This window comes from Gigantopelta aegis, chromosome 9, assembly GCF_016097555.1.
Source record: "Gigantopelta aegis isolate Gae_Host chromosome 9, Gae_host_genome, whole genome shotgun sequence".
In the NCBI taxonomy this organism is placed as follows: Eukaryota; Metazoa; Mollusca; class Gastropoda; order Neomphalida; family Peltospiridae; genus Gigantopelta; species Gigantopelta aegis.
Genome location: NC_054707.1, coordinates 15,400,186 through 15,419,121, shown reverse-complemented (window position 1 = coordinate 15,419,121; position 18,936 = coordinate 15,400,186). Strand labels below are relative to the sequence as shown.

Genomic DNA, 18,936 nt, shown 5'->3' with positions numbered 1-18,936 from the left:
AATCGAAAGGATTCCATCAAATTTCATTGTCCAATATATATCTTTTCGAGTTTCTTTGGAATGCTTACACTCCACCAAAATGTGTCGTATTGAGAAAAATTCCTGCTCTAATAAAACACCAATTCTAAGTTTGACGCTATAAAATACCTTTACATTAATGCTGTTCGAGTTTGCCAATAACAAATACTTCGCTTTTGATATATTCACCACTAATACACACACTACAGGTAGAAACCTGTCAGCACCTACGTATTTAACCAGAACATTATTAAAAGGGGTACGCTACAACAGATTGTTCTGAATGTGCACGTAAAGCCCTATGACCTGGCCTAAAAGGGGTGCAGTCGGGTTTATTCCTATAGTGTGTGTATTAGTGGTTAATATCAAAACACAGATTTAAGTGCCGTAGTAGAATGCCAGACAACTCGGACCCATGGACAACTCGGCCCAGACAACTCGGCCCACGTCGAGACAGCTCGGCCCAGAGTTCTGAGACAACTCGGCCCACCGCAAGACAACTCGGCCCGGAGTCCAGAGACGACTCGGCACATGCACAATATTGTCTATTGTTGAAAAATATTGTTGAACAAGTGTTGTTTTTTAAATTAAAGTATTCTCACAGAAATAAAAGAGTGTTTTTTGTTAGTTTTGAATTAGTCTCACCTTAACATAAACGTCCCGAAACGAAGTGTCATGTCGGAGGGATAAATTGCTGATCCATTTATCTTTGAAGATAATTTCCGCTGTTCGAATAATTTGTTTTTGTTCTACAATCAGTGACCTAAACATTGGAGATGATCCCAGAAAAAACATGCAAAGTTATTTATCGTTGTAACAACACTCGCGGATATAGCCTCCTGACTTCCTGCTTTTAAGAATTAATTCCAATTGGTGAGCATGATGCCATTTTCAAATAATGTATATAACCGTCCGAATTATTGGACTTATCACTTTTTTAATATCACTTTCCAACAAAATGCCGACATATCCGTGTTCCTTTTGTTCCAATGAAGTTCGACCCAGACAACATGCATTACGCTGCGACGTTTGTTCACGATGGCAACACCGCACCTGTAATACTGGTGAGTATATATTATGTCGCGAAATTAATACGCACGCACTATTTTCCACTTTGCTTAAAGTAATGTCTAGATTTTCTAGTAAACCATAAAGGAAAACACAAACAAAATACAGTCATAATTCAATTTATTGAAAGTTGTATTATAATGTTTTAAAAGGTAACACCACTATAGACTATGTGGACCGCAACTGGAGAAAGGAATACAAATAAAAATAAGAAAATCATTTAAAAGGTGATATTTGCCGAATAGTGCTGAAAATAAATAAATCATATTGTCATTTGTATATTTGATCTATTATTATAGTTGGATGCAGATAATAATGTCTCTACATGTAATTACAGATCGCTGAGAACTTCATACCAGCAGACTTCTTACGGGCCGACGTCCGGGTAAACACACATAGACACATAGTGTTCGCGACGGTGAGACAGCTGACTCTACTGGTCAACGCAAGGAGATGGTACCTGGACGGTACCTTCAAGGTGGTGAAGGATCCCTTTGTACAGCTTTTTTCGATACATGCTTTCCTGAGGCATGACGACGCCACGAAGCAGGTGCCACTTGCCTTTGTCTTCATGTCGCGGCGAAAGAGTAAAGACTACAGAGCCGTAAGTTGTATTTCATGTATTTTGATGGAAAAAAAAACAAACTTATGGCTTGCATTTAATAATCATATATACACTTAGTGGTGATTCTCTGTAATAATGTGTGTTGTGTTTCCAGGTCTTCCGCGCCATCGACGATCTCCTGCCACAACGAGCAGCAGTACTTGAATTCGTAGCAGACTTTGAGACAGGTATTTATTTTATTTTATTAAAGTATCCTATAGATATAGACACGTGACTATGCGAATATGTGGATCTTTAAACTTATTATTATATTTGTGTTTGACAGGGATGTGGAAGGGGATCCGGGAAGTATATCCTGGCTTGCCAATCAAGGGGTGCTGCTTCCATTGGAACCAGGCTGTCTGGAGGAAGGTGCAGGAGCTCGGACTTGCACAACAATACCTAAATGACGACGGCACGTGCAAATTCATAAAGAAGATCTTCGCCCTCCCGTTCCTTCCTGCAGAACACGTGGAAGCAGCCTTCGACGGTCTGAGAAGAGCAACCCAAGTTCCAGGACTGGTGACCCTCTTGGATTACGTTGACCGCACATGGATGAGGAGCAGCGTGTGGTCGGTGGACGCCTGGTCAGTTTTTAACCAGAGTGTGAGGACGAACAACGATGTGGAGGGCTGGCATCACAGACTGAAGCATCGTGCCCTCGGAACAGCCCCTCCCTTTTACAAGCTGATCCCAATGCTGCACAACAAGGCCAGGCTGATTCCGCTGATATGCCGGTTCGTGTCGGAGAGGAAGATGCGACGGCGACAGAGGAAGGCCTTTGTAGATGTGCAGGGCAAAATCTTTCAACTGTGGGGACGGTACACAGCTGGTGGCGTGTCGACGTCTAGATTTTTATCAGCCTGTGGGAAACTCTACGCCCCTGTTGCCCACTGACTTTTATCACATCTTTCTATGTTCTTTTGGTGATTCTGTATTATAAAATATATGTAGGTGGTCGAATAAAAAATGTACTTTCTCGTTCTGCTTCCTGGTTTTTTTTATGTACTCTTGCATGTAGCACGTTGCGGCAGTCATTTTGATGTAACAGAAATTGGTCTGCACATGTCGTAATTTTACTGCTTTGGCATATAAATACTGTATTGATTGAGAAATACTAGGATAAACTGTTCAATTCTGCTACTTGAAAATCTGATTTCGACATATAGCCGCTTTCCTCAAGTATCAATGAACCCGTATCAATAACTCGGGGCCGAGTTGTCTGGGCCGAGTTGTCCATGGGTCCGAGTTGTCTGGTCCCCCCGTAGTATGTACTATCCTGTCTGTGGGATGGTGCATATAAAATATCCCTTGCTGCTATTTGAAAAGAGTAGCCCATCATTATCTGTGTGGTCCGTAACCATATGTCTGACGCCATATAGCCGTAAATAAAATGTGTTTAGTGCGCCGTTAAATAAAACCTTTCATTCTGTATATAAGAGGACTGCCACAATAAAATGACGCTTCTTGGCAAGTATACAACTGTTTTACATAGTGTATTACTCCTCATACCATTTTGAGGGCCATTGAATTAGATAATGTTTAATCACATTCCAACACACACAACCAAGTATTTTGTTTTGTTTAACGACACCACTAGAGCACACTAATTTATGTATCATCGACTATTGGATGCCGACCATTTGGGAATTCTGACAACCCTGGTACCTTGTCACCATTACTATATTGTTATATGCACCATCCCACATACATAGCACATACCACGGTCTTTGATATATCACTCATGGTGCACTGGTTGGAACGGGAAACAGCCCAATAGGCCACCCAACGGGGGCCGATCCTAGACAAACTGCTCATCAGGTAAGCTCTTTAGCACTAAGCTACGACCCGCCCATTCAATGTACAAGTTCGTTTGCCTAAACAAACTATATCAATTACAGTGGCAGTCCTCATATTGTCAAAACGATAAAGCCATTTCCACTGTTCAGGCGCGCAGTTAAACATTGTAAATTTAATCGAAAATTCCAGTCGTAATATACGCGCACATTGTTAATACAACCGTTCACTATCTTGGCGCGTAAACTTTATTAAAACAAAAATGTATACTATATACAACTGAACTGTAGTGTGTAGGGTCTATATGTATTTCTAAATGCTTTGCGCAAGCAGTAATCGCCATTCCCGTCAAAAAGCGGAACAAACACCAGTCTATGTTTATCTTCTGGTGTTTTATTGTTATCATAAATCATGTTTATTTTTCTTTCTACGATTACTTATTATCCTTTTCGTCTTTATTATAAAATTGGCATCCCCACTCTATAAAAAATCCAAACATGTTTGTACACTTATTTGATATTGATTAAGAGAGTCTGGCTGTGTAATGTTCATTGAGGTCAACTCTGGTAACAAAACGAGCGGCTAACTGTACGGCCGCCGTGTTTATTCGTGATGGGGAGACCGGGGCACAGTGGATCGGAAATCTTCTGTTTAATATTATTTCTATGTTAAAGTCGGCATGCTTAATGTTGATGGTGGAAATGATAGAAGAACTTCACCTCTATAAAACATGTTTACTTATAACCTGCCAATTGCCACCATTTTTTGCTAATATAAATAAAAATAAATAAAAATTTTGATTCACTGTGGGCAGGTACAGGGGCAGAGTTAACCACTGAACGGGGCACAGTAAATCAAATGTTAAAAAAGACTCCATATTCCAATTTAATGTTCACAAACATTGTATTTATCTTAAAAATAAAAATTTGACAAATACCAAAATAACTGTGCTTAAAAAGATGTTGTTGATAACAAAGCCCCCGCGCGTGCTGTAACCTCACCGTGGTGCAGGGGTGTAACATTCTTTTTGAGAATGGCCAATACAGCACAAATTGAAGTTTTAGAGTAAAAGTCAGTATCTTATCTGTGATATTTGTATTTGTATTTTTGCACAGTTCTTTACACTGTTTTTATTTATATCTAGAATTTTTCTGTTGATGTTGATCATCACCTTGTTTGTTTCCATTACCATAGTTTGACACCCAATAGCCGATGTATTTTTCGTGCTGGGGTGTCGTTAAACATTCATTCATTCATTGATATTCATTGACTTGTGGCAATAGTTGCCTATGCCTTCTAAGTGTAGGCAAAAGGAAATAAAATTATAATAACTGAATTTAAAATAGTCCTAAAAAACCTGTTACAGTTAAACCTAGTGTTCAAGGTTATAAACAGTGAACAAGTACAAAGGTAACATAGTATGTGCATGTCTTGCAAAACATTTTAGACTAACTGCATCTGTGGGTCGTGCAATATTCAAAACAGGTCAATGAATCCCCTGGTTGAAGATGTTAACTGGTGACAACCTAGCGCAGCACATCTGAGTAAGAGGTGAGGTCCACTGGAAATACCATATGGCGTGCGACACGAGCTGTGCCACCTTGTTTAGGTACGTGACAATTAACCTTTTTAACCTTCACAGAGATCGATAAACCATCAATCATTTTAAAGAGCCTGTGAAAAGCTTTAAAATGCAGTTTAAATTTTTGTTCTAGGTTCAATATTAAAAAAGTTATGACATTTCCCGGCTTTGTTTTACTACTAAAGAAAAGAAAAGTTGTGACCTTTTTGACTAATTATTGTAACTTTGAACACAGAAAGTGTCATAACATTTTTAGTTTTAGATAGATTCCCATGAGATTTTCAGGGAAGGTAGTTCATTCAACACAGATCCTTTTGGTGCAGTTTTATTAATTCATGGTTCAAGTTCTTTATTTATTAATAATTTTAATTAATTTTTTACAAAAATAAAACAAACTTTATAACGGTTCACTTTGAACACATAAAATGTCATAACCTTTTTAGTTTTAGATAGATTCCCATGAGATTTTCAGGGAAGGTAGTTCATTCAACACAGATCCTTTTGGTGCAGTTCTTTCTTAATTAATAATTTTAATTAATTTTTTACAAAAATAAAACAAACTTTATAACGGTTCACTTTGAACACATAAAATGTCATAACTTTTTAGAAATTGGATAGATTCCAATGAAACTTTCAGGGAAGGTAGTTCATTCAACACAGCCTTTTGGTGCAGTTTCATTCATGGTTTAAGTTCATACTTAGTTAATTTTAATAAATTTTTACGAAAATAAAACAAACTTTATCACGGTTCACTTTGAACACATATAATGTCATAACATTTTTTAAATTGGAAAGATTCCAATGAAACTTTCAGTTACCATAGTTCATTGAACACAATGATGTCTTACCTGTCTTGTTTTCTATCTGGTTATTTGTGAAGCTGGTACTGGAAATCTGGTTTCTTGTCTGTTTCTTCATCTGGGAACCTAAGTGAATCACCTTGTGTGGCTATAATAAACTGGTTTATTGGCAATACATTGTGCAAGTGCAAGCATAATGCGTGCAGAACATAATGTACAGGTGATGCTCCTTGTCCTTGATATAAGACCCGTTTAATCATTTCACCGTTCTCTCCCCGGGTTGAAATGCATAATCTGGTCGAATGCGTAAGGTCGCCCTTCCACCAAGGGAGTCACAGGTGCAACGAGTTAAAGCAGTGTCCTAATCTAACAGTTGTCGTAACATTATTCGCTACCATCCCACCGTTGATCCCCGGGTTGGAGTGCATATCTGGTCGTGTGCTTAAGGTCACTCTCCCATCCAAGGGATGTACAGGCGGGTGGTTTTGAATGATTGCTAATTTTAATGATTAAGCTTTGCTTAGGCATTTCACAATTCTCTTCCCGGGATGGAATGCATAGTCTTGGTCGAGTGCGTATGGTCGCTCTTCCATCCAAGGGACATACAGGCGGGCGGTTTTGTAACCAGATTAAAGGGGTTTTGATAATTTTTCTAATTTTAATGATTAAAAACTATGTATATCAGGAGCCCAGTAGGTGTGTTACGGCTTCCCATCCCACCTGCGATCAATCGGGTTGGGGGTCCGCGTCAATTGAACGCTGGCAGCACATGTCATTCTGTTATGGTTGGCTTCGGACAATATTTACATAAGCTGCATCTTTAGTTTTATGATACCGTCAAATCCTCACACAGCAGATCCACAGCAAGGGCGTACTTCGAAATGTCATAATCGACTGCATCATTCTGGTAAGTTTTTTCGTCAGTCCAGTACCCCACAATGTATGTTCCACCTGCTTTCTTTAGGAGTTTTTCAATCTTCCCATTATACACAGTCTTGGCTTGCGAGCTGTCGTCACACCCAATACGATGTAAATGCATTCATTCATTCATGACGTATTGTGTGTCCAATTACCCTACCATCTAAGACGTCCCTAACCTACTGCTGAAGACTCTCGTCTAACTCGGGAAATTCTAAATAAATGTCCAAATCATTGTTTTTCAGTTTTTTTTCAAGTTTGTTTCTTTAGTAAGTTTTCTTTTTTTGTAATTTTACTGCTAACATACTCGAAATCTCCCCTTAATCTGGTTACACCGTTCACGATTGTTTTGCCGTTGTTTCCTCCCCAATGAAATTGCCAGTTTTACAAATTATTTTTTTTTTTTCCATTTCTAGGTTGTCAAGGTAGTTGACGACTTTGTTTTTTTGTGCCCGGATTCTGGAGAGAGGTAGTACATGGTAGCATTTGGTGCGTGTTCCTTAGCAGCACCAAACATTCCCATGACTTCTTCTGCATCAATATTATGGCAGCGTGCTGACTGTCTCCTTCCTGAGTTCATCAGTAACATCGATGTCAAAGTATCGTTGGTACTGCCTCTCCAGAACTTCCACCACTTTCAAAAGGCATGCTGTCATCATGGAGGCAAACATGGGCTCATCTATGGACGTTTGTTGCAGGGCGAAGAGTTTTTCGTCATCGGCAGATAGTTCATTTCCAAAGAAGTCAATCTTTGTGGAAACGGTGTCCTGTGGCTTCTCACTGAATGTTTTTACAACACTCAACACTTTTCTAACGATGCTGATCCCATCGATGTAACTGACTTGAGTGGAGCCCGACTTGTAGAACATTGACATCCATGGGCCGGAGAGTAACTTACCTATAAGTCCTAAAACATGGATCTCCACTCTTGCTACAGGTGACTGAAAGTCATGGAATATTGCTCCTTGCAGAGAACCACAGGACACAGTTCCCTCATCAAAAAACTTCAAGAAGAAGTCCTTATGCTGGAACAATCTACCGCAAATCAAGAACATGATATGGAGACGATTCCCCCTATAACGTGGAATAAGGCCCCTGGGAAGGCCAGCATTGTCCAAGAAAGTAGTGAACCCTTTTGGATCACCTCGACCATCCTTGTATCGGAATTTGTTGATAGCAAGTACGAGCTGACTTGCCATACACTCGGTTCCAAAATGTTTTTTCGTTATCATCTGTGGTTCGTTTGCCTGGAGAGTCGTTCTTGTGGAACTGGCGATAGTATCCAAGGGGTGAAGGTGGCAGTTTAACTCGTTTAATCTTGTCCCCCAGGTCTCTTCAAGAAGTTCAATTGTAGCATGGTTCACTGCAGCCCGATCAGTCATTGTGTTGCTGATGTTGCTGATTATTTTCGAACGGCATGTGTCAAAGTCGGTATCATAAAATGTGCTGTACACACTAGCCACGGATTCAATCGTGTCAGTGATGTGACGTGCATAATCTTTGGCTGTACCACCAGCTAAATGATCTACAGCAAGGACTTGGCAATCATCTTGGCTGGTGATGTGGATGCTGTTCACATGAAGGCCGTTTTGGGTGGTGGCATCAAAGCCAAGAGTTATGTTTTGTTTTTTTCCTGTGTGGTACATTTTCAATATTTAGTCCGGATCTTTTTGCATATTTTTCAATAAGTATTGGTACATTTTTTGTAGGTACATTTAATATAATCGCATCATAGACTAACATCCTCATATCAGTTGAATATTGCTTAGCTACCTTCTGTAATGAAGATGATTCATCACGGGATTCTTTCAGGTCCTGTACAGTGTCTTCCAAACAAACAATTTTACTCTCCAAGTCCCTAATAATATCATCTTTTAATTTCAGTTTACCCTTCAATCTGCTGTACTCCAGATCCTTGTCTGATGTTGCAAGTGTAGAGTTGGGATCAGTTCGTCGAAGTTTATTCATGGTTTTAAGGCGTCTGTGTTTTCTTACCAGTAATTTATATTTGTTTTCCATTTCGGAATATTCCTCACTTTTGCAGTGGGTTGACTTCATTTGTTTTATTTTGGTATCCTTCTTTGCAATTGAGATATTTTTTCTAATTATTTCCTGTTTTAGTGTGTTAATTTGCAATTTTAAATACTTTACCCTTTTGAAATATGTATCTTTCATTGTACGCTGTGCCAAGGAAACAAATTCCAAACGTTTCCTCAGTCTCAGTTTCCTTGGTGTCACAATTCTGTGGCGGTGTGATGAACGTATTGGCGTCACAGGCGGCGATGGCTGAATTAAATTTAATGGAGTCACAGGCAGCTGCTGAATTATTTGTGTCACAGGCGGCTGCAAATTTACTGGTGTCACAGGCGGCTGCAAATTTACTGGTGTCACAGGCGGCTGCAAATTTACTGGTGTCACAGGCGGCTGCAAATTTACTGGTGTCAAAGGCGGCGGATGAATTACTGCTGTTACAGGCGGCGGGTGAATTACTGCTGTTACAGGCGGCGGGTGAATTACTGCTGTTACAGGCGGTGGGTGAATTACTGCTGTTACAGTAGGGACCGTAGAAACTTTCAGAATTTTGTAACAATCACAGATATTTTTAGCTGTAGTGATGGAACACATCCCAGATAATGATAATGTAAAAACAAAAATTTCAAAAATATTACTTTGACCCCCCAAAATTAAACTTTTTGTAATCAAGGGCAGTAACTCCGTTTGGCAAAAAATTACACAAGACCTAAAAAAATTGGCACAGTGCAAATTATTTAACTTGGTGCCTTATTTTGGGTTAGAATACATCAGTAACCATTAAAAGCATCATTAAATCTATATATATTTATGGCTTGCAGTTCATTAATAACAAGTTTCTCAGTGTCATTGAGTATTTGTGGAAAAATGTGATAAAAAAAGTCAAACACCTCTGTTGCATTGATTTGGCCATTATCATAATTTTCATACACTTCTAAATATTCAAACAACGCTTGAAGGTTCCCCATCAACATATACATAAAATTATTAATTTTCTACAGTGTTAACAGTACCTGTAGAATAAATAGCAGGGAAAGTGTTTCAAACGAAAATTACCGCCATCTTGGATTCCAAGAAAATCTCAGTACACCTAGCAATGTTTTTATGGGGTCTGTAAGTTATATAAAAGTTTACAACAGTAAACTAGTGTCATATATGGCTTTAGTGATGTATTAAGTTGTTGTGCTTTGATAATTTGTTGTTCTTAAATCATGGAAACTTACAAAATAAAATATTTTCCTGCAGAAAATGGCGTGATATTCTTCAACTTTCGGTTTTGGCCTGGAATACGATGTGAAAACAAATCTGAAACCGGTTTTTGGAATCTAGCACAAACAATTTAATCATTTCCCTACCTTCTATAATTGAAGAGTTCTTCGTTTAATTCCGGGAACACATCGTAAAAGGACCTAAAAGACAAGCCTATTTTTAGACCAAAAAACTAATCGACCGACTAGCGGCGAGTTGGGGCGCCACTAGTCTTCCGGTACGGTCCCTAGTGGTTGCAGAGAAGTAAATTGACCAATGAGCGTCGTGTTGCCCACGAAGATAGTGCTTTTAAAATACACCCCCTATTTGAATAAAATAATTTACGAGTTTGAAAATAGGTAAGAAATTGGATCTTTGACAGGAATTGCACCTACATTTATGGTGCACAGTTGTGTTGAATGAGATCTCACTTTCCATGAGTGATTTGTACATACCGAGTATGAATACATGGTCGGGGTGGAGAGACTTCCTAGCAGCCGTGAAATGGCAAAATGGGGGGTGCCTCCAAAAATAAGAGATTATTTCCAGATTTAGGTTGACATCACCCAGTTCATACATACTTGCTGCACAAAACAAGGACTGGCCATCATCACTACATGTGTGATTCACCTGGGAAAATTCTCTTTTTCTATTTTTTTAAATTTATGTTAATATAGTGGACAGTGTGTTATGATTTACTTCTCTGCTACCGAAGACCCTCTTGACACATACCACTGGAATTCACACCACACTGGTTTCCAAGGTAATAATAACAATGTATTTGTATATTTCATAATTTTAATGGACCCAGAAATTGGCTGCTTTAATTTTTATAATTTGTTACATAATCACTGATGTAATATGACCACAACAACAACAACAAATGTTAAGGTTGAGATCAACTCAAACTGGGTATTGACTATGAAAAATCGTATATTGGCCAAGACTGAAAAGATGCCAAATATGGGATGTGTAATTTGGACAGGCTGCCAAAAATGGGACAAAAGAAAGGATTATAACAAATATGGAGTTATTCATGCAAAAATACCTGGTCGTCCAAAACACCAAACTTTTAAAGTACACCGACTCCAGTATATGCTCCACCACAATCACTTTGACATACCTCGTAGCATGGATGTATCACATTTATGTCACCACTCCCTCTGTGTTAATATTGAACACTTGAGCCTCGAACCACATTATGTTAACAACAACCGTCAACACTGTCTAAACATTGTCCCGAAACACTGCATCGGCCATCCAGGTTATAGAGACTGTTTTTTTCTTCTTGGGGACAGGTACGTATGATCTGTTAGACATGGTGGTACAACTTCGGAGTCAAGTACATTCTTCTTGTAGGTTGTTCTTGCAGTACTGTTGTGTTTGTTGTCATAATGCTGGTATCGAACCTTGCGGAGATAATTTCTTCGGGATCTGTACCAAGTAGTTTTTTTCCTAGTAGCATGATACCGGTCTTCACGTTCCCGAGCTTTCAGTTCTGCGAGGGCGTGTATTCTTCCAGTCAGTGGGGCTCCCACTAGTTGACATCTTGTAACAGTAGACTTTAGAATTCCTTTGTTGAGCATGTGGGCTGCACTGTGTATTCTTGCTTCAAAGTTGCGATAGAATGTCACTTGTTTCGGATTTGTTCTAGTATAAGCTTGGTTGACACTTTCTACTTTTTGAGTGTTTGTATTGAGTTTTGTTTTAAGAAGTGCAGTTTTGCCGAGTCGAAGTTCTAGGCATTTTCTTAACAATTCTTTATCGCCTTCTTTAATTTTCGGAACTGAATCTACAGGTAAATAGGCAGGTTTCCATGCCTTGATCCGCCTGCCCGAACACACAAATGAATGCCTTTGACACAGTGTTGAGCAGTTGCCACTCACACAGGCCACGATGGAATCGATGGTGTACGTCATTTTTCTAACTATTTTAGTGATATCTCCTGCAAGTTGACGGTGGGCGATGTCAAGTTCGAGGTGACAACGTTGCTTGATGTCGATGGCAAAACGTCGCTGTACTTTCTGTCGGTCTGATTTATTTTTCCCCGGAAACATGGTTAAACTAAATGAAACTTTTTCAATCGCCTTTTGCTGACTTTTAGAAAAATGTCTAGTGTCACGTAAATTTTCAATGGAACCTGTCTGCGCCCGGGTAGCACCGTCAGTAGCATGTGAATCGCCATCAGTCGTGAAATAACCAATATTGAGTTTGTCTTCGTCCACTTGAAATCCATTCACGCATTTTTCTGCATATAAGCCCTCATTGCCGATGGAATCTGTTGTCTTCAAATTGGCTGTGCATTTTCCACCGTGATCTGGACATGTAATTTTCTCTCCCTTAGATCTGAGGATTTCGGCTTTTATGCAAAGTTTGTTTGCAGTGTATATCCCAATAATTTCCTTTTTAGGTGTTTCGTTCTCAGCAATGGTGTAGACCGCTTGAGTTGCAGGCTGGAGGGGTGTGCTCGAGTTCCCACCGAAAAGTCTGTTGTTGTAACGGCAGTCTCCCTCAACACTTATCTTGTGATCACTGGTAAAACCTTTTAGTTTGTTTAGTCGAACCAAATTAGACCGTCTTTCTTTCATATCCTGTCTGTTTATGTACACTGTTTTGGATCCAACATAATTGGCTGCATTCTGCATTCCACGCTTGCTTCCAACAGGGATACCAGCTGCTGATAAGGAATCGCGAAATCCTGTAATTCCAACTGATGTATTCGTAAGGCCAACATGTATCCCAATATTAGGCTGAGCAGCTTTCTGACCTCGTGCAGTGTGTAAAGTGACTTCTTCGTACAATTTGTGCTTCTTCGATCTAAAATGACATAGCTCACATTTTAAACCTAGGCGCCAACACATACCCCATTGTTGATAGGACTGTTCGTCATACTTCAGATCACCATCACATGTTGGGAAGTTATTTCTATGTTCTCGATAAGATTCATTGAATAGATTGAGAACTTTACCACAATGAAGAAGTTTATAGCCATCTAAGTCTTGATTGTTTTGTTTCAGGAAATCTTCCAAGGCATCGGGAACAGCTGGGTGAGGCCGAAGTAACCGCATATTGCCAGTCGTCCCCTGTGAATCGGTGACCAGATATGAAGATGCAACTCGACTCGTTGACGGCTTAGCCACTGCATCAAAGTCTTCCCTGGACAGCCTGGTACAGGTAGGTGATTTGGGAGCAGTGTACTTTCTTTTTGGTGATGGAATTTGTGACCAATTACATATAAAAATTTTCTGTTAGGGGGTCTACCCAAAACGTTTTTTTTTCTTGGCAGGGGGTTTCCACATAATAATTTCTCAATGTCAGTATATAAATTTAATTTTCTGTAGTCTGCCCCAGTGTGACAAAAACATGTTCTCACTTTTCAAAATTATCTGACTGACAAATAATCCTGCCTCTGGGAAAACATTTGCCAGGTCCGCAGAATACCCCCCAGTGAATACTTTTCCTGGTATGTAGTAACAACACACTGAACAACATGCTGTTGTGTCATGGTGGACGTATGGCTGCTAGTGGTTACCCAATATGCCAAAGATACTCCAAATAGAGCAACAGTTTTGTGATAATCACTGAAGTAATTAGAAAACGTTTCCCACATTCCACAATTTTCAACTTTAAAATCAAATGTAAAAATTGAGGGACAGGTGAGGTGGCCTGAAAATACCCCCCTGTATACAGTATGATATTACCAGGTTTAGCAATCAGTCAGACTTGGCCTAAAATAGAAATCTTTATTTAAACAAAACAATTCCAGTGTATCACACTAATAATTTTTTCCCCATTTTTTTACAGGCCAAATCAGACCCACACAGTGACACTCCTCAAAGAGTTATCTCCCCTTGACCAGCCGTCAACATATAACCAAGTGACTTTCGTGAAGTGCAAAATGTTAGTATTCATGTTGGAGCAATAAAATTTATAAACCGAAAAATATTTTTTGTTCTTAAGGTTGCAGAGAAGTAAATTGACCAATGAGCGTCGTGTTGCTTTTAAAATACACCCCCACGAATAAAATAATTTATGAGATAGTGCTTTGACAGGAATTAAAATTTATGGTGCACCCTGTGTTGAATGAGATCTCACTTTCCATGAGTGATTTGTAATAAAATAATTTATGAGTTTGAAAATAGGTAAGAAATTGGATCTTTGACAGGAATTGCACCTACATTTATGGTGCACAGTTGTGTTGAATGAGATCTCACTTTCCATGAGTGATTTGTACATACCGAGTATGGATACATGGTCGGGGTGGAGAGACTTCCTAGCAGCCGTGAAATGGCAAAATGGGGGGTGCCTCCAAAAATAAGAGATTATTTCCAGATTTAGGTTGACATCACCCAGTTCAGACATACTTGCTGCACAAAACAAGGACTGGCCATCATCACTACATGTGTGATTCACCTGGGAAAATTCTCTTTTTCTATTTTTTTAAAATTTATGTTAATATAGTGGACAGTGTGTTATGATTTACTTCTCTGCTCTCTTATGTTTTGGTTAATGCAAGTATGAAGTGAAAAAACGATGTGCAGACTGTATGACAGTGTACAGAAAGTGTATAGACGCAAATAAAATTTAATTATATGGTGTTGATGATAAAAAGAATATGAACTATCTGTAATTTGTTACCTGTTGTTGACATGGGCCCATTGGGCTATTTCTCGTTTCAGCCAGTACACCACAACTGATATATCAAAGGCTGTGGTATGTGCTATCCTGTCTGTCGGATGATGCATATAAAAAATCCTTTGCTGCCTTAGGAAAAATGTAGCGGGTTTTCTCCGACGACTGTCAGAAATATCAAATGTTTGACGTCCAATAATCAATATGCTCTAGTGCTGTTGTTAAACAAAACAAACATTAAAATAATAACAATAAAACTCAATTGGATTATGAATGAAAAAACATAAATGAAGCATTACATTGCCTGTCACAAGATTCAATGTTATTAGTTTGAATAAAATACAATTTTGTATAATAAATAAATAAAATTAAAATCTTAAGAAAATTCAATAATTCACAAAATAGAAAGGGTAAAACACACCAATAAATTATAAAGGCACATGGTGTAATGTTTGTAAACAGAATCAGCCAATCATATGACAGGAATCTGATCACGTGACCTACATGCCAAGAACAGCCATATTTTTTTCAAGAATAGTCCTAAGACATTATTTTTTATAAAACTCACTGGGAAATTATTAAATATACTTTAAACAATGAGTGTTCACAGAAAGCTCTACCGGTACGCTAACCAAAAGCGCAGCAAACAAATAACCATCGGTCAAACGCGCTAGCTTCAAAATTACGCCAAAGGCCAAAACGATTAGAGCGTATCGAGGCCAATTGTCACGTGCCTACCTTGTTGGATGGGAGCAGGCAACTTCCCTACAACATCTTCGAACGAAACATCTGATATGTCTTCTACATTTGGAAAAATAAATGTGAATGACTTTGGTTTCTCACGTCTCAAGAACTTCACTTCAACGATTGCCTCATCAGTAGCTTCAATACGGTTTTGGACCTGCCCTATGTACATAACTGTGGGTTTTTTTCGTTGAAAACTTTATGAAAAAATCATTAGCATTGAGTGCATTGGAATCTGGCAATTCTATGTCCTCTACTTGAAGTTCATCATAGTCTGATGCATCATCATCATCAACACAGAATGTGCTCTCATCTGCTTCCTCATTGGAACTTGTGCATTATCTATAGACTGGAACTTAAGCTTCTTTGTAACTTTTCTTTGTTTCTTTTTCTCTTTTGTTCTACTTCTCTTATTTGTTCCTTGATTGGAGTGTCTGTCAGAATAAGAGTTGCACCCTTCTTTCTTCCTCCTTTGTTTTTACGTGGTGGTGCCTTTGGGAATGGACTTATTTGTTCTAGGGCAATGATATAATTCTCTACATTTGTTGAAGTTGAAGCGACTGCTCCTGATGTTGAAGAGACTGCTTCTGGCGTCTTTAAATGCGTTGCAGTATCATTTATAGCTGAACAATGATGTTCTGATGATACTGGAGCAGAATGATGGTGTTCTGGAACCATTGGTTCTCCGGCATCGACCCATTCAGGTCGATCTGTTACGTATGAACCGAGGAAATCTTCCTCGCTGAAGACGTTCGGATTGAATGGGTAGATGCCAGAGGCTCGAAAACCGGCTATGATGTTGTTAGGTTTGAAGGCCAAAGGATAGGCATTGCCTACTATCTGAGCGATATCGTGGATGGCGATAGTTTGACCAGGATGATTGGTCATAAAAGAATTAGTTGCCTGATTGTAAAATGACTTGAATGGACCATATACAGATATATCCAACGGTTGCATCTTATGACTGCAATGAGGTGGCAGTGTCAGCATAATCACACCATTATCTTTAGCCAGATCAATGGTTTGAATCGAGAGATGTGTGTCATGGTTGTCAAGTATAAGTAAAACAGGAAGCTCCTTGGAACATTTAGTTGACTTGATAAAGTGTTCCATGAATACTGTGAAGTTTTCAGTCGTCATCCATCCTGTTTGATGGGCAGATCCAATGGTCCCAGGAGGAGCACCATGCAACATTGAATCTTTGAAGTGGACACGAGGAAATACCATCAATGGTGGAATAGAATTTCCAGATGCATTTGTTGTACCAACCATTGTTACCAAAGTCCCTTTCTCACCAGAAGTAATCTTGCCAACTTGCTTATCACTTTTGCATGCGATCACTTTTGTGTTTCCAACTTTCTGTACTGTAGTGCATCCCGTTTCATCAGAATTGTAGATATCATTGGGGCCAAAGTGGTGTCTCTCAAGCACTATCTGTAAGTTGTCAAAAAAATCCGTGACATTCTTTTTGTTGAAACTTGTAGCTGGTCGCTTCAGGACGACGTAGTGAAAGGTTCGGAAAGCGTTTCATATATCCAGCAAACCAGTCTTCTCCTGCTAAACTATTTTTAGTCCATGCTTCAGGGATTTTTTTTTTTATTTCTAACAGCAAATTCATATGCCAGCTCACGAATTTGTTTCCGTGTCAGCCCGTACTGAATTTTCGATGCTTTTAATAAGGTAATCCTGTAGAAGTATCTCTTCATCGTGACTGAAAACCTGGCGGCAGTTGTATTTTGGTGAATATGCTATTAAGTCTTTGTTTTCAGAAGTACGTGCGTGCCTTTTTCACGTATCTACGAAGAGTTGAAAACTTGATATCATGTGTTACACAAACATTTCGAATACTTTTTCCTTCATCAATCACAGTGCGAACAGCTTCTTTCATTCGCCCACTATCAGTATTTCCTATTTTTCTCTGTCATTGTTTCCTATTGCGTACCATTACTCGTGTTGCCTGAAATGGTAAAATAAACACTGTTAATTAAGAGGGTATCTTAAGAATACAAAATAATTACATTGAGGAAAATAAAATTAGTTTAGTAAAAAATAAAGTTTTGAAAATTTTCCGGGGCACAGTGAATCACTTGTCAAAATGAGCCACTGTACCCCGATTCGCTGTACCCCAAATGCACTTAATGCCCTCTTGTGGCATTGTTTTAAAAATGGCTGCCTGCAGCAGACAGAGCACATGGTTATTAACTGCATGAAACAGCCCTCTAATTACAAACAAGTGCTTGGTTACTTGTTACTGGATGATCTATACTAAATGACAAAAGAAATAGAGCATGCAAATTTTACTGTAGGTAGTGAAAAACATACTTTACCTTGTAATTGTTCTGCAGTGAAATCTGGTCTTGAATCATGCACTAATTAGTTGGGGATTGCCTAGAGGTATAAACTGATGACATCATCTTGTTAATACAAAGTATCAATTTCTAAAAAAATAGACAAGATTCACTGTGCCCCTTGATCCACTGTGCCCGGTCTCCCCTATGTGTATTGGACAATACACACATATGCAACCAATTCATTAAACATTGCTTATACTATAAATTGAATATACCGGTTAGAGTTATTGATTCACTAATATCAAAACCTATATTAGCTCGGCCATTTACCGTTCGACCGACCGTTCAAAATTGCGCCAAATTTCCTCAATCAAAATTGCGCACCCCTTTTCTTTGGCATTAACGGCTCCATTCAAAATTCCATAGCATCACCACCACCCCCGCCCGCCTGCTACCGATTCGATCGGGCTGCTGGTGCTCTCCTGCGGTCCCTCCTCTCCCCTTTCCTGTCATGGACGGAGTAGCCGGCCAAGGTCGGCTCTTGTGCCCATGACGGGCGTGCGCTACAACAGCTTGTTCTGAATGTGCACGTAAAACCCTATATGACCTGACCTGACCTAGAGTTAGTAGGTATTGGTACCGTTTGTAAAAATTATGCAATATATTTAATTTCTAATTAAACAAGATACCACAATGGATGGATGTAAATATTTGTTGTAGAAGCGCCTGTCATTCTCTTTCGCTGTGAAAGCGCAACAAACACCAGTCTATCATTGCCTTTCGATTCTTTAACCTTATGTCATGTCATGTCATGTCATGTCATAGGGTTTTACGTGCACATTCAGAACAAGCTGTTGTAGCGCACGCCTGTCGTGGGCACAAGAGTCGGCTTTGGCTGGCTCCTCCGTCCATGACAGGAAAGGTGGGGTGGAGGGGAGAGGAGGGACCGCAAGGGAGCACCAGCAGCCCGATCAAATCGGGCGTATCCTCATGTTTGTTCTGTTCTATATTGATGTTGATCATCACTTTATTTGTTTGTAGTACCATAGTCTGACACCCAATAGCCAATATAATTATATATATATTTATATATTCATTGATTTAATGTGTAAACTGAAGACATTTTAGAAATTAAATATATATTTTATTTTACTACTTGTCATTTTTGTTTAGAATGTTCAGGTAGTGTCTAATTCAAGCCCT

At 39.1% G+C, this 18,936-nt stretch overlaps 1 protein-coding gene and 1 long non-coding RNA gene across 3 annotated transcripts; both read left to right on the top strand.

The window, feature by feature from the left end:
• The first annotated feature begins 1,015 nt into the window (after positions 1 to 1,015).
• LOC121382183 lies at positions 1,016 to 2,932 on the top strand. Its single transcript, XM_041511706.1, has 3 exons — positions 1,016 to 1,690; positions 1,806 to 1,878; positions 1,977 to 2,932. Exons 1-3 carry the CDS (start codon positions 1,658 to 1,660, stop codon positions 2,585 to 2,587), a joined length of 717 nt encoding a protein of 238 aa, XP_041367640.1. The 5' UTR covers positions 1,016 to 1,657; the 3' UTR covers positions 2,588 to 2,932.
• A 1,791-nt stretch (positions 2,933 to 4,723) lies between these two features.
• On the top strand, positions 4,724 to 14,023 carry LOC121382388. Of its 2 annotated transcripts, none has more exons than XR_005959161.1 (4): positions 4,724 to 5,096; positions 12,477 to 12,601; positions 13,084 to 13,240; positions 13,871 to 14,023. It is a non-coding gene; the product is annotated as an uncharacterized LOC121382388 (long non-coding RNA). The 2 variants fall into 2 exon arrangements; XR_005959160.1 differs by lacking the exon at positions 4,724 to 5,096 and adding an exon at positions 11,777 to 11,976.
• The last annotated feature ends 4,913 nt before the right edge of the window (positions 14,024 to 18,936 follow it).

Excerpts from the sequence above, each read along its gene's own strand:
- LOC121382183 (XM_041511706.1), top strand. The coding sequence starts at position 1,658 with ATGTCGCGGCGAAAGAGTAAAGACTACAGAGCC. Across the intron at positions 1,691-1,805 it reads AGAGTAAAGACTACAGAGCC|GTCTTCCGCGCCATCGACGA; the intron begins GTAAGTTGTATT and ends TTGTGTTTCCAG. Across the intron at positions 1,879-1,976 it reads CGTAGCAGACTTTGAGACAG|GGATGTGGAAGGGGATCCGG; the intron begins GTATTTATTTTA and ends TGTGTTTGACAG.